The sequence below is a fragment of the Dipteris shenzhenensis genome, chromosome 7 (assembly GCF_047967505.1).
Source record: "Dipteris shenzhenensis isolate YYH24624 ecotype China chromosome 7, Dip_SZ_1.0, whole genome shotgun sequence".
Classification (NCBI taxonomy): Eukaryota; Viridiplantae; Streptophyta; class Polypodiopsida; order Gleicheniales; family Dipteridaceae; genus Dipteris; species Dipteris shenzhenensis.
Genome location: NC_141602.1, coordinates 14,289,161 through 14,305,397, shown reverse-complemented (window position 1 = coordinate 14,305,397; position 16,237 = coordinate 14,289,161). Strand labels below are relative to the sequence as shown.

Sequence of the window (16,237 nt, the reverse complement as noted above, 5' to 3'; positions counted from 1 at the left end):
GGAAGAGCAAAGTCGTGCTAATAGGCAAGCTACTATTCCTGATCATGCATTTGCTTCACAGCAGACAGGAAAAGGCAAGGCTTCCAAGCCTATGGGCAAGCCTAAATATGCGCCTAGTAGTGGCAATTTCTCCAATGCATCTCAAAATACAGCAGATAAGTCAAAGAAGAAAAGATGCAACTATTGTCGCAAGCCAGGGCATGAAATTTCAGAATGCAGAAGCGCATTGCTTCGGAGAAAAAGAAAGCAAAATTGATAGTTAATGCCTCACATGCAATTGAATCCCATGAGCCAGCAGATGCCTCACATGCACATGCTCTCCAGGATGATTGGGCATGGGCTGTCGATTGCTCTTTTGATCCCTTCAAAGTTGATGCATTCTTTACTGCTAATGATGCTCAGTCTTGGTATTTTGATAGTGGTGCTTCCAAGCACGTCACTTCTTGCAGACAGTTGTTTCATTCCTTAGCTAATGCACCTCGAGGGGGGGATTGTCACATGTGCTAATAATGCTTCCTATGCTGTAAAAGGAATTGGAGATGTGCAGCTCACATCCATTTCAAGCCATCCTGTCACTTTGACAAATGTTCTTTTTGTGCCTGGAATTGAAGTCAACTTGATTTCAATTTCTGCAATTGCCACTTCAGGTTTCAGAGTGATATTTGATGGATACAGATGCTTAGTATATGATCTTCGTGATGACAATGCCATAGTTTTCACTAGCACCTTGCAAAAGGGACTTTATCACCTTGATCATCACTCAGCTGCACTTTCTATTGAAGTATTTGCTATTTCAGATTCACAGCTTGTTGAAACTCATCTTTGGCACAAGAAAATGGGTCATCTCAATTATAGAGCTCTTGCCAAGTTACATTCACAGGGAATGGCAAATGATGTACCTCAAACTCACATAGTTTCCAAACATGTGTGTGAGGGTTGTCTTTTGGGTAAGATGCATCGGTTTCCTTTTCAAAAGAATTGTCCAAAACTCTCACAAAGGAAATGGCAGCTAGTGCACAGTGATGTCTGTGGCCCAATGAGGACGAATGCCATTGGGGGGTACAAATATTTCATGACTCTAATTGATAACTTCACAAGATATTGCTGGGTATATGCTTTAAAAGCCAAATCTGAAGTGTTCTCATGCTTTCAGAGTTGGCTGAATATGGTTGAGAATGAATTACGATGCAAGCTTGTCACCCTCAACACAGATAGGGGGGGAGAGTATATGTCAAAGGAGTTTGATGCATTTTTGTCTTCATGGGGCATTATTTACTCATGCACTACTCCTTACACTCCTTAGCATAATCTTGTTCTTGAAAGGAAGAACAGGTCCACTATGGAGATGGCGAGATGCATGCTTAAGGCCAAGTCCTTGCCCAATAAATTTTGGCTTGATGCAGTGATGTGTGCCAACTATGTGCTTAATAGATCACCTACAAGGGCATTCAGGACTGTTACACCTTATGAAGCATGGAAAGGCAGGAAGCCTTCACTTTCACACATGAGAGTTTTTGGGTCTCTTGCATATGTTCATGTACCATCTCAGCTGAGACATAAGCTTGATGACAAGGAAATCAAATGCATATTTATTGGTTACAGCCAGGAGAGCAGAGGGTATCGGTTGTATCAAATAAATACTAGGAAGATTATTGTCAGTAGAGATGTGATCTTTGCTGAACATTCGGCTTCTCCTTTTGTGGACTGCAAACCTAAGCTAGAAGTGGACATGTTTGATGCCTTTGACTCTTGGTTACCTCTGCTTCCCTCAGAGGGAGACTTTGACCAGCAACATGAGCCTCCTGCAGGCCCTCCAACAAGCAATGTTCAGCCATCACGTCATGCTGATTTGCAGGTTTCTCTTCCAGCACAAAATGATCCCACTATTCATGATGCAGTGATTGAAGAAAGAGCTGTCAATAGACAGCAGAGGCAAGTTCCCAGATGGCTTCTTGACACATTGAGGGACAGCAAACAAGATCAACCTCTTGCTGCCCGGACAAGATCAGGGAATAGACAGATGCATGGTCACTTTCTTGAGTTTGCACTCCTTGCTACAGCTTGCAATGAAGAGCCTTTGTGCCATAAAGATGCTTTTGACAGCAAAGAGTGGATGGATGCAATGAGAGCTGAGCTACAATCTATTGCCAAAAATGACACATGGGAATTAGTAGATCTCCCTCCCGGCAAGCATGCCATTGGTACCCGGTGGGTCTACAAATTAAAAAGGAAATCTGATGGCGGCATAGATCGACACAAAGCCCGTCTTGTTGCAAAAGGGTATGCCCAACAACAAGGCATTGACTTTGAGGAGACCTTTAGACTGCCTTTCTTCATGGGGATCGACAGGAAGAAGTTTATGTGACACAACCTCCTGGCTTTGAGGTTGTTGGCTCTGAAAACAAGTATGCCGGCTGAGAAAAGCCCTTTATGGTTTGAAGCAGGCACCCCGAGCATGGTATGCTAAAATTCATGCACACTTACTGTCCCTTGGTTTTCAGAATAGCCCCACAGAGGCCACTCTTTATGTCCGTGGGAGTGGATTTTTTAGTGCTGATTTTATATGTGGATGACATGCTGATCACGGGCCCTGATACTCATCATATTGCAGCTTTCAAGGTTGATTTGCAGCAAGCTTTTGAAATGTCAGACATGGGACAGCTGCACTATTATTTGGACATTCAATTTGCTCATGTTGAGGGGGGTATCATGATGTCACAGTCCAAGTATATTGGATAGCTCTTTGATTGTTTTCAGTTTGAGGATTGCAAGCCAATCTCTACTCCAGTGGACCGTGGCTTCAAATTTTCAGCTTATGATGGGAGCCCGCCATGTGATATCACTCTTTACCAGCAGGCTATTGGATGTCTCATTTACTTATGCCACACCAGACCTGACTTACAGTATGCAGTATCCCAGCTCAGCAGGTTCATGCACATGCCCAGTTCACAGCATTGGCAGGCAGTGAAGAGAGTCTTCAGATATCTCAGAGGCACTCAGGATTTAGCCCTCTTCTATGGTGATTAGGGTTCACTTACCATGCATGCTTACACGGACAGTGACTGGGCAGGTTGTTCCAACACCAGAGTGTCACATACTGGCAATTGTTTTTTGCTTGGGAGTTCATGTATCTCTTGGATCAGCAAGAAGCAACCAACGTTTGCCACATCCAGCTCAGAGGCTAAGTACAGGGCAGCCTTCACCGCTACAGTAGAGTGTGTCTGGTATTCGCCAGACATCCTTCACTATGGTCTATACTGACAGCTAGAGTGCTTTGGCCATTGCGCGTAATCCAGTGTTTCATGCGCGTACCAAGCACATTGAAGTTCACTATCATTATGTTCGAGAGCGGTTGTCAGCAGGAGACATAGAGTTGTCCTACCTTCCCACAGAGGACATCATAGCAGATATGTTTACAAAGGCACTTCCTCGTCCTAAGTTCGAAGTCTTTCGAGAAGCTTTACACTTGGTTCCCTTTGTTACATGATCTGGCATACCTTGTACATTCATAGGTGGCTATATCCTTTTGGATGAACATGTGCCACCATGGCCAGAAAATACCAGGTATTTTGAGACGTTTCCAAGAATACTTCAGCCCATACCATGGAGGGGGGTTTGTAGGCCATCTTCTCCCGGTCGTATTGATGCCCTTTGGGCCCTGGTATGTGCCATGTAGCTTTAGTTATTGGCACTTCGGTCACCTAGTACTTTTAGTGTCTTATGACACCTAGTACTAGTAGTACCACTAGGACACTAGGTCCTAGGGTTCTCTTTTATAGTACTTTGTACTTTCATTTTCATTCTTCTAGTTGATGTGATGGCTTCCACTTCTTGCTCCACTCTTGTGCATCCTTTTGCTTCCGTGATGGAGTTTATGGTTTTCAACCTCATGAGTGACTATCATGAGATTGAAACTACACTATGTTGTGGTTTTAGAGGATGAGTTTGAAAATGCTCATGAATTCATCTAGATATATGCTTTTGCCGTATTGGTGGACATGCAAATTTCACCTTGTGAAGTTTTCGTCCATGTTGCGGCTTGCTTGTATTGCGATAATTCTTTCTATCTTAAGTGGTGCATTGCCATATCAGCTTGATTTAGATGCAGTTAGAAGACCTCATTGGATCTCGTAAGATTAGGGGATTCATACGTGGCCTTGAAGATGATTTTAAGGTTGAAGTACATAGATTGTATGATTGGACTTATTCTAGTCTTTCAAAGGTATATTGAAGTACATACACATTCTCGTGAATGTCGAAGAAGCTTTTTCAAATTTAATGTTCTTCAAAATCCTGCCCTTTAAAATAAAGGAAAAATTTCAATCTATAGGTCCTCAATAGGTGAAGAAAAACACTATGGGTAAGATGTTGTGTTACTTCCTGGTGCCAATATAGATAGGCCATGAGGGACCTCTATGCTCTAAATACTATAGTAAAGATTAGGTAGCCATGGATGCCCAAATCAGTTTGAGGATAATAAAACCCCTTTTGGCGAAGGGTAGGCACCTTATGAAACAAGTTCATAGCATGTAATAATGCCAAATACAATAAAAGCTAAGGGGTATGGGCCACTAAAGTGGCCATCCACACCCAAGGCTGATGTTAGAGACAATAATAGCAAGAGCCAAAAAGCGGAGGGTCCATAGAGTCACGGACCTCTATATGCTGTCATGGGGACCGAATCCATGGGCTAGTTGAGGATAGAGGAGATGGTCTCGCCGACAATGGCTCTGGTGAGGACTGGTGTCATCGAGAGAGAGAGTGAGTAAGAGGATGCTGCTGGTACTGAACCTGGTCATTCTGTGTGAGTGCCTCTCCTCCTCTCTGGTCTCTGGGAGGTAGCTCGTCGTCTTGCAAGTGCCAATGTCACTCTACTAATTTGCCTCCCCAAAGGGTAGCCCAACATGGGCTGTCCGAGCAGAAGGCCGAGTGACAGGACAGCTTCAACCTGGGTTGTTCTAGAAGCGAAAGAAGAAACAGCTGTCGAGTGGAGGGGTGCTGACGATGAGGTAGGAGAGCTGAACAGTAAGGGTGTGGTACTGGCAACAGGGTAGGAGAGGCGAAGAGAGACGGAGGCTGCTGGCGGCAAGGAAAGAGAGGTAAGCTGTGAGGGGGCTGCAGATGGTGGGGTAGGCTAGACAGCCCAAAAGGGGCTGTTCTGAGTCATGAGGAAACAAGAGGGTTAAGCGGCAAAGGCGGTGAGAGGGGCTGAGAGAGTGATGAGAGAGGGCTGAGAATGAAGGGGGGCCCAGGGCGGAGAGAGAGCTGACAGAGGGGGAAAGGAGATGAGAGAGAGCTGAGAAGGATTTAGGTATGAGAAGAGCTGAGAAAGGGCAAGGGCTGAGAGGGACTTCAGTGTGGGCTGAGAGAGAGCAAGGGGTTCAGAGAGGGCTGAGGTGATTAAGGGCTGAGAGAGGCAGGGGCTGAGTTGTGAGAGATGCAAAAGCCAAGTGCTCTAGCTGCAGAACGAATGCTAGGGCCCAGGTGGAAGTGGAAGATAACTTCAATAATCTTTCATGTGGTGAGAGAAACAATGGACAATGGGTAAGACCTGTGGCTAAACTTAGCAGATGTGGTTAAGTCACATTCTTGCTATAAAACATTGAGTGGGTTTAGAGTGAGGATTGTTAAGGGCATGTGCCTCTGAGAACTAGGACATGCCCAGACCCAAGCCAATTTGTCTTTGTAGGGCCTTCCCTGAGGGAGGTGCAGGACGTGAGTAAGGTTAGCGATGGCACACACATTGCTTGAAGTTTAGGTAGGTGCTTGTAGGTCTTTTATAGGGTTGCAGAGGTCAACTGATCCCATGTCATGTAATGCAAATGATCCCAGATTGATTATCCTGCAATTTATGTCATTCCATTGGCTACAAATGGTTGTACATAGCTTGTAAGACTGGCGATACCTTGAAAATGAGGGTATTTTATCGTTGTGGGTACCTATTCATACTTGGATCATGTGCTTTTGGGATTGCAACTTGGGGACCGGCTGGTCGGACTACAAAGAACAAGAAAAGCAACTCAAGTATATAATGTAAGAAAAAGGGCCAACAAAGCTATGGAAGAGGATCTGGTTCTTGCCAAACTTTGTGAGGAGGAAGAGAATACCAGTCCCCCAATTTGAGAAACCTTTTCTGCACGGTTTGTCTGAGTCTCCAAAACACTTGTCCCATCCTAATCTGATAAGATCTCTCAATATTTCTCTCTGGTATACCAGTGACCATATTTTATCATGCACAGGAAATCCACAAAGCTTGATACTTATGGCATTCTCTCACAAAGAATTTTGTAGAGAAGAGATGAGACTGTTGTAGCTCAAAGAGATGGCACTAAAGAACTAGTCTCCTAGCATCATAGAAGGTTGGATTGACTGCCTCCGTGACATGTGTCACAGGACCTTGAAGGATCATGTGCCTGTCTTTTTAGCATGGACATTGAAGGCGTAACTTGAGTAAAAAGCATGTATCTTATGTGCTCAAAGTTTATCACAGCAAGAGTTTTGTATATTTAGCGGATTGAGTGGATGCTAGTATATATTAAGCTTAGAGGGTATTGTAAATTCATGACGATTACATTTCTACACGATCGTAATTGCCCTAAAGGGGCACTTTTTTGCAAGTACGAATTTCGCTTTCCTTTTGTATCCTTGTTTCGGTATGATAACGCTGTCATCTATAAGACCTGTTTTAAGACCATAATGGCATTTTTTGAGCCAGTTAAAAGGATCCTGTGAGCAGCTGAGTCTCATATTTATAAATTGGGACTTCAGAGACTAGAACTGCTGTTTCTATGGTGTCGAGCTTTTGAGGTTCATCGCTGGAATGGTTCTAAGCCTGGTACTTGGAGGAAGACAGAAGAAATGCATTTCATTTACTTTCCTCTTAATGTTTTTACTCAAATACGAAGTATAGAAGGTGCATAATGCTTCTTTCAGTTCTGAAAGAATTGCGAGTACTTTGATGCTGAAATTCTGTTTGTTGATACAGTTTCTTCATATTTGGATTCTGCGTGAATACTTGGAGTATGATATGCGGATAGTTGATGCACCATTTCAAATTGATTTTGAGCGACTGGTCGATGACTTCGTTTTTATGTGCTTCTTTGTGGGCAACGACTTTCTTCCTCATATGCCCACTTTGGAGATTCGAGAGGTATTTACTATTCAAATGATCTTGGTTCAACCTGTTGAGTTTTTTAATAATTTTATTTCACAAGGTTTCTTGTAAGTTGTGCCTTCACTGTGACTGATTCTGCCATTAACAGAAGCTCAGCACAAAGGGCTTTATATGATCTGTGTGTGTTTGTGTGCGCACATGTGAGTGCTGTGTGAGAGCACTTCCTATACAACCACTGATGGGTGTGACTCGGTGGGAATCGCACAGTAGCCATACCCTTCTGAAAGTGGCATTGATGGATTGTTGCCTTGTGGGCAAGTATTAGTCAGAAATTTCAATTCTTGTTTGATTTGATATTATGACTTGGCCATGTTCTCAGATTTGTCTAGAGAGGTAGATATATAAATAGAAAACACACACATGCACATGCACATGCACGCAAGATTGTGTGCATGCGTACTCATGCACGCGCACACAATCTCTGCGTGTGTGGGTGGGTGGGAGAGAGAGAGAGAGAGAGAGAGAGAGAGAATGAGAGAGAGAGAGATGTATTAACGTCCTCGGGAGGCCGCGCGGGCCTATGGGACAAGGTACAAAGTACACCAATAAGGAAAATCTCATACAAGCCTCAAGGGGCTGGAGCGAAGGGCGTACTAGGGCCCTTGTTGAGTGCTAAACTAATCTACAGAGCTCAATAGCTTTAACAAAAACAGATGGAAATATATATGAATTCGGGTCAGAGACTAGCTGAAGTAGGCAGGACTTAGAAGCCGAAACCCGGCAGTGTGGTGGCACGTCTGTGGGCGGTGAAAATGTCTCGGATCTGCGTCTGTCGGGCTGTCTCACGCAATGGTGGTCGGGGAGGGCGTGGTTTCCTCGATCTCTGAACCCGCTGGGCTATGTTTGAGTGATCCCCCGTCTCGGGCAGTCTTCTCTGAGGAAAGCTGTGATTGGCCGGACCTCAATAGAGTGAACTCTAGTCGCTCTTCGTGCTGCAGGTGGTCTCTGCGTCCCTCTCTCAACGATCCAGGCTGCCCGCATGTCAGCTATCTCCTCCTCCTCTAGCCCGCTGTGCCTTCGAGCTGACTCAAATGCATAGGAGTGTGTGACGTGTCGCTGTGCTCTGTCAACCTCTGTAACATGTGGTCTGGTCGCCTCCTGCCGCTCTCTAATCTATTGTAGTAGAGTCTCTATGTGTCTGCGCCTCTCCAGTAGGTACAGGCCAATGCAAACCTGGTCATGGAAGCTGCTCCCCTCCTGGAAGAGGCAATGGTATCGCCCCTTGATCTCATAGTAGGCTAGGTAGGTACATAAACCTGCTCCTCTGTCTCAACCACTCCTAGTGTGCATAGCATACAAATCCGCTGCTCTTAGGGTATGCCTGCCGCTCTCCTTGTCTCAATCCTCAATTGATGAGATGAAACAGGCATCTGTCCAATGGCGATCCTCAGTGCATGCGAGACTCCTCTATCCTCGAGATACTGGGATCTGATGATGAAACCCTCCTTAGGAAGTGATCATGGTAGAAATGGGACTTGGTGGGGAGCTCCTAGTCCTCCCCCCAAGTTTGAGATGTGTGGAGGTGGAGATCTAGCCGTATGATATGGTTAATCTCGTCTCATGGGGTCAACTTAGGGGGTGCGTCCATGCTGTACTGAAAGGGGTAGAGCTTGTCCATTTGAATACCATGCCTGGCAAACCATGTGGATATCTGTGCATACCATGTGTTTGCTCCACTCTCTGCTAGTTCTCTGGATGACTCCAGGGCCAGCCTTGGTAGTCTCCATCGAGGTAAGTCTCAGACTCTGTGGATGAAAGTCAGTGTCTGAAAGATGGCATCAACCTGTAGGGGAGTCATGACGAACTGTGCTTGCGCTATCTCATGTGGGACTGAGGGCTTACTCCGAATCATCTTGGACCCCATAATTACCTGTAGCCGCTCAAATTTCTTCCACTCAGTCTTTGATAGATCACATCCCCGGAAGGGTGCTGCATACATGACAGTCGGTCACAGGAGTGTGTCGAAGAGCCAACTTTTTGTCGGTGGGTCTTGAAAGTGTGCCTGGAAGCAGTCTCTCTAGTCGGGCCAAAGCACTCCGCCCTCGCATGAGTCGTGCCTAGGCTGCATTTGTCATCATGAAGAGGGGTCCCGTGAAGACTGCTCCCAAATATGTATAGTACACTATCTCCAATGGCTCATCATGGTAAGTGAAGTTGAGTCAACGGGCTACTGCATGCGAGGCGTAGAAGACCATATCCTTGGTCATCCCAAGGTTGGTTGTCGAGTCTCTCTCTCTACAAAACACCTCTAGAGCCTCCAGATGTCTCTGTAACCCTTCCGTTGAGGATGATATAAGGACTATGTCATCAGCGTATAGCAGTATCTGTATCATGAGATCAGCCAATAGTGACCCCTCACCTCCTAGGCGGTCTATGAAGGATGTGATCTACTTGAAGCACTTGGACACCATTGCATCTAGAGGCCACAATCATTGCAAAGTGATAAGTAGAGTAAGAATTCCCTCTCCATTATGCTGCCACGAGGTAAACATGCCATTGGTACACGATGGGTTTTCAAGGTGAAACGGAAGCCAGATGGCTCCATTGACAGATACAAGGCAAGGCTGGTTGCTAAAGGCTATGCTCAGAAAAAGGGCATAGATTATGAGGAGACTTTTGCTCCTACATCCCAGATGACCACCATCTGATCTATTATTGCAATGGCTGCACATTTTGAGTGGAATGTTCATCAGTTGGACATTAAAACAGCCTTCCTAAACGGAGACTTGTTGGAAGAGGTTTATGTCAAACAACCTCCAGGCTTTGAAATTACAGCAAATGCACTTCAGGTATGCAAGCTAAACAAAGCTTTGTATGGGTTGAAACAGGCCCCTCGTTCATGGTATGCCAAGATTCATGCCTTTTTGACCAGCAAGGGGCTGCACAATAGTCCTACTGAGAGCACCCTCTACATCAAGATGGATGGGGGGGAAATTTTAGTCATCCTTCTTTATGTCGATGACTTACTGCTCACAGGGTCCAATGAAGATAATATTGCAGATTTCAAAGCTGATTTGCAGACCAACTTTGACATGTCAGATTTGGGGTTGCTTCACTTTTATTTGGGGATCCAGTTCTCTCAAGAGAGACGTGGCACTGTTATGTCTCAGTCCAAGTATGTGCAGAAACTCTTGGACAGATTTAACATGCATGATTGTAAGCCCATAGCCACTCCTATGGAGCCGGGGCTGAAACTCACAATGCATGGTGCAGGAGAATTAGTTGATGCCACATTTTACAGTCAGGCTGTTGGATGCCTCATATATCTCTGCAACACTAGACCTGATATTCAGTTTGCAGTATCTCAGGTGAGCAGGTACATGCACAGCCCAAAAACTATGCATTGGCAGGCAGTTAAGCGCATCTTCCGTTATTTGCAGGGCATGAAGTCTTTTGGCTTGTTATTTCCCAGGGGGGCTGACGTGCAGATGCATGCCTACAATGATTCAGATTGGGCTGGTGATTATGACACTAGGCAGTCCACTAGTGGCAATTGTTTCTTTTTGGCTAAAGCTTGCATTTCCTAGCTGAGCAAGAAACAATCTACAGTGGCTACCTCATCATGTGAAGTTGAGTACAGGGCAGCTTTCATCTGTCATTGGAGGGTCCTTCTCCAATTCTCACTGATAGTCAGAGTGCCATTGCAGTGGCAAAGAATCCAGTGTTTCATGCTCGCTCGAAGCACATTGAGGTTCACTATCACTACGCCAGAGAGAAGTTGCATGCAGGAGAGATCAGTATCCCTGAACCTATATCCGTTTGGTGATTAATCAGCCTTGTGACATTGGCACTGCAGGGGGGTGTTAGAATTATAGATATAATTCAGCAGTGACCAATGTAATTTAATAAGCTAGTTAGGGGCACTTTTCTTTCTTTAAGAGGTTTTTCCCCCTAACCGCAGTTAGTCCACTAACTATGGTTAGTGACTACTAAGGTTTTGTCACTAGGACAAAACCTTATCTCTCACTTTTTCAGTTGTACTCTTACACTCTTCTATTGCAACTAAGCTTTCAGCTCTCAGCTCACTCTCTCTCTCCCTCTCTCCCTATTCTCACAACCTCCACGAAAGGATCCGATCATCTTGTCCATCTTGTGTATGAGAAGGGCCCGCTTCTTACGCCGTGTCACTCGACGTGAGATCCGTTGTGCCTGAGACACACAGAGAGAGAGAGAGAGAGAGAGATTAACGTCCTCCGGAGGCCTCGCGAGCCAATGGGACAAAGTACACCAAGCAAGAATAGCTCATACAAGCCTCGAAGGACTGAAGCAAAGGGCACGCTAGGGCCCTTGATGAGTACTATGCTAAGCTAAAGCTAAAGAGCTCAAACAAAACTCAAATCTCAAATACAAACTGAAAGTTGAGGCTCAGAATCTGAAGCTCGGGACTGTGGTGGCTCTCCGATGAGCTGCGAGGATATCTCAAATCTACGTTTGTCGAGCTCTTGCGCTATGACGGAGGACGTGGTCTTGTCAATCTTTAGATCCAATGGCCTATTTCAAGAGTGACACCTTGTCTCTGGTCGTCCCCTTTGAGGAGGGCGGAGATAGGCCAGACCTCGATCATATGTGCTCTGGTCGGGTGTGGTCTTTGTGTCCCTCGCTTGGGAGGAGAGAGAGAGAGAGATCCTGGGAAGACCTCTTGTGTGGGGGAGGGAGAGAGAGATTGAAAGAAAGAAAGTCTATTAAAAGTCTTCGGAATACCAAAAAGGGTCTATGAGACTAAAAGAAGCTGATACAATGAAGTGATGGGTTGGAGCCACTGAATGGGGATTAACACCGAGAACAAATACAAAATCCATAATCTATAATCTTGCCCATAACGGCGATAGGATAAAATCTGTATATATTTTTCTCCACATAGATTGTGCATGAGGGTAGACACTGAACACATGATAGTGTTAATTAGTGGGTTGTGTGTGAATAAGCCAATGTAACTGGCTGCACATGTAAAAGACCTTTTTATTTTGAACTTGAAAGACTAAAAGTTTTTTTGCAGGGACTTATTAGGGAAATGATGAAATGCAATGTGGTTGTACCAGACCTCGAGAGCAAGGGTGTCCGGTGTGTGGTCAAATGAAGTGTTTTTGGGGTCATGTTAAGTCAAGTCATAAGGGGTTTTTTTATATTTTCCTGAGTCACTGTGGTCTTATATGTTATGGGAATTTGATGTGTTCTGGTGCCCATGTCAAGGGGCTTTTCATGTGTGTATATGGGGGAGCATGCAAGCTTTAATGTGCATGCTAATGTGTGGGAATTGTGTGACTAAAGGTCCAAAATGTGCATTTAATGTGATTTGGGGGAAATGTCTTGAGAGTGGTAAAATGTCACTAGTGAGGTGGCAGATTAGGCTGAGGTGGCTGGACTGATTGAGAAGGCATCGTGCTCATACATCTGGCTACGTAATAGAAGAGGGAAGCTTCTGGTTGATGAGCGAGCATGGTACGTGGAGTCTTGGGCTTGCAGATAAAGGAGAAGAGGCAGGAGATAGCAAAAAAAGAGGAGTCGGTGAAGAGCGGACGAGCTGTACGAAGAGCTGGTGCGATGGTGGGAGGCTCCTAGGGTGAAGAGGAGAGAGCAGCGCAAGGATCGCAGCGGTGTTGATTGAAGGGCTACACTGTAGGAGAGGGATTCCGTAGATGAAAGAGACTGTGAGCGTGTGCATAAGCGAAGGGTGAGCGCCTATGAGCAGTATGGGCTGGTACGGAATCTGAAGCGTGGGCTTTGTATGGTCTGCAGTACGAGATTGTACGGTGTAATTGTTGATTGGTACGGGCACGTACGAGTTATTAAAGATGTCTTCTACGAGCTGTACGGAGGACGATCGTCATTAAATGCAGACTGTACGGATTACTGTGTGGTTGTACGGGCCTGCTGTCGTACGTACAATTGTACGGCTGCTTGTGCGGTGAATGTACTTACAGATTTATAGATGATGGTACCCGCCAGTTCCTCTTGTGAACAGCTTGTGAGCTTGGGGGTCTAGCTGGCCAATGAGCAGTGGGCTGTGGATCCGTGGTATTCTGAGGCTGACTGTTTTTTGAGGCTTTTTTTGGGGGAAGTTCAGTTCTGAGTTCAGTCTGTTTCGGGCTGTGTAGGCTTTCCCCTCTTTTAAAGAGTCTGGGTGTGTTCAGTCAGATTGTGTGGGAGGTTGACTTGTTACTTGTGTGCTCTGGATACCCGCTCTGAAAGTCGGTGCATAAGCTCTACCTTGAGAGCTACCACATTACAGTACTGATCCCGGGGAAGTCCCGAAGATACGATTTTGTCTCTAGAGTTGGATTCTGAAGAAGTGGATATGATTGTATGGGGTCAGCAGTAAAGTACTGAGTCATTTTGTGTTTGTTTGAGGACAGTCCTGTGTTTCTTTTTTTTTTCACATCAACGGTGTCGGTACATAAAAGGAAAAACTCTATGAAGCCAACGAGTGTCAACCCTAGGAGGGGCGTTGGTGTGAGGTTGTGGTGGTGGCAAAAACCTTGTGATAGGGCGTCGGCGGCTGTTGACGTGTGCAGCCCGCTGAAGTCTCCTGGCTATAGTAGCCGTGCGGCGAACAAGTGCCAATTTCACTCCTATGGGTCGTGCATTTGGTCTAGCAAGCATGGAAGTAACGTTCCCTAGTGTGATCTGTGCCTCAGTGCACTGGCAAGTCTGGCGTGTCTCTGACTTTGGCTCAGGTCCGTGTGGCTGCCGCCTCTGTGAGTCTTGCTGGTCAGTACTGCCTAGCTAAAAAACTCGGCGATCATTCTCTGAGTGGAGTCTGGATGCGTGTCATGATCTCCCCTATGAGCCCTGAGCAATTGCTCCCTGTGTCGTACGGCCTCATGAATGAAGGTTTCCAACCGCCTCTAGTTTGGGTAGGATAGGAGACTGGGTAGGGAGCTGAAGCCATCTTTGAAGAGGCAATGGTATCGACCTCTGATCACGTATTACATTGGGCACCTGAAAGCGAAATGCTCCTTTGGCTCGATCTCCCGAGAATTGCATAGGGCACAGATGCGACCCTCTCTAGTTGTACCTTCCGCTCGACCACTCTGTGTGAGAGAGAGAGAGAAGAAGAAGAAGAAGAAGAATATATTATCGTCCTCTGAAGACCAAAACCGGCCTATGGGACCTGAGCAATACAATATCACAAGTACATGAAAGCTCCTCCCGAAGATGGGAGGGTGGAAAGAGAAACCACCTTCTAGGATTCAGGTGGATTCCTATGCTTGAAGAGCTTATACACAAATGTTCCTAAAGCTGAAGGTGACCCTTTATGCAGCAAATCAGCCAGTTTGTTATGTCCCTCAAGGAGGTGATTGAACTCTTCCCTAATGTGTGCATAGTGAGGGCATATCATTACCATGTGTTCTTCTGTTTCAACCATACCTTGATCACATAGTTGGCATATTCTACTCTCCCTTGGCATCTTTTTCCATCCCCCTGTTTCTATTTGCAGCTGGTGTGATCGGGTGCGAAGTGAGGCTAAAGCCCTCCGTTTATTAAAGTCTACTAAAGACCAGTGGGTCTATGAGACTCATAGAAAACCTGATACAATGAGCAAAAGGGTGGAGCTACTAAGTGAGCATCCTAACCCATGCTAGAGAAAACTATGTAGACATAGTCAATGCTATCATCATACATGTCACCATAGTCATAGTCATGTCTGGCATCATCATCCTCATAATAGATGCAATCTGATCCGATACAATACAATACAATGCATCACACACAAGGCATGAAACATCAAAGTACATCCGATGATGGACTAGGTAGTGTAGGCAAGAAGCCCGTGATAAATTGCTGACTGCTATCTGGAGTAGTCTGTCGTGCCCTCCTGGCAGCTACTCTACACCTGACAAGAACCATAGTAATCCTGGTCGGCCATATCCTAGGTCTCAAAATAGATAAAATGTTTGCTAGTGTGATCTATGCGTCTGTCCTCTGTCGAGTGTGCCGCGTCTCAGTCTCGGGGTCTCTGCCTCTCTTGGTATCTGTAGTCAGGGGGGCAGCATGCTCTGGTAGGAAGAACTTTGTGATCATACTCTGGAATGGACCAGACAAGGCCTCCCGCCCCTGTCTCTGTGATCTGATGAAATGCTCTCTGTGTCGGATCTCCTCGTGAATGAAAGCTGCAAGGCACCTCTGATCTGGGTATGAGAGGAGTTTGGAAAGGCCTTGGAATCCGTCTCTAGAAAGGCAGTGGTATCGTCCACGGATCTCGTAGTAGACTGGGCAACGGAAGGCGAAGTGCACCTCTACTTGACCTCATGCCACTCACATAATGTGCAGATACGGCTCTCTCTGGGGATCCCCTCTGCTCGTCCGCTCTCGATATGGAGTTGGTGCGATGAGACATAGAACTGCCCAATGGTAATCCTAAGTGAGTGTGGTAGGTGGATCTGAATGTACCCTAGCGGGATAATGAAACCCTCCTCAGAGATGCGTAGGCAGTGGTCCCGATAGAAACTGAGCTTCACAGGAAGCTCTGTTTGTGCCAACAAGGTCTTGAATGTGTGTAACTGTAAAAGATCCTCTCGAATGATTGGGTTGAACTCATTGCCCGGAAACGGGACAAATGAAGCATCAATGCTGTACTGGAAGGGTCGCAGCCTGCCTATATGGAAACCCAGTCTCTCAAACCATCTGCATGTGTGTGTGTACCAACATCTCTGGTCACCCTGAGCTGCTAATGCCATAGAAGATGCTAACGCCTACCGAGGTAGCTTGCGTCGCCCTACAGTAGAGGAGCCATAATCTCACACGTGGTATAGGTAAGTGATAGTCTCGAATGCCGCATGTAACTGCAATGGAGATGCCCAGAACTCAGCCTGAATGATCTGATGGGGAACATATGGCTTACTGTGGATCATCCGTGATAACAAGAGAACCTATAATCTCTCCACTCGAGTCCACTCTGTATCGGATAGGTCTAGCCCCGAGCAAGTGCTGCCATACATGCCCGCAGGTCGGACCAAGGAGTCAAAAATGAGAACCTTGGTCCATGGATCCTTAAAATGTGAATGGAAGCACTGTCTCTCCAGTTGGGCAAGGGAGGCATATCCTCTACTCAGACGGGCCTGC

General features: G+C 45.9%; 1 protein-coding gene across 1 annotated transcript in view; it reads left to right on the top strand.

Annotated features, from left to right (window-relative positions):
- LOC147899982 (5'-3' exoribonuclease 3-like) overlaps positions 1–16,237 on the top strand; it is a 126,976-nt gene that overhangs the window by 22,586 nt on the left and 88,153 nt on the right. Inside the window, exon 7 of the mRNA XM_087377255.1 lies at positions 6,986–7,150. Coding sequence (XP_087233381.1) covers positions 6,986–7,150 — 165 coding nt within the window. The remainder of the gene's footprint in view (positions 1–6,985; positions 7,151–16,237) is intronic.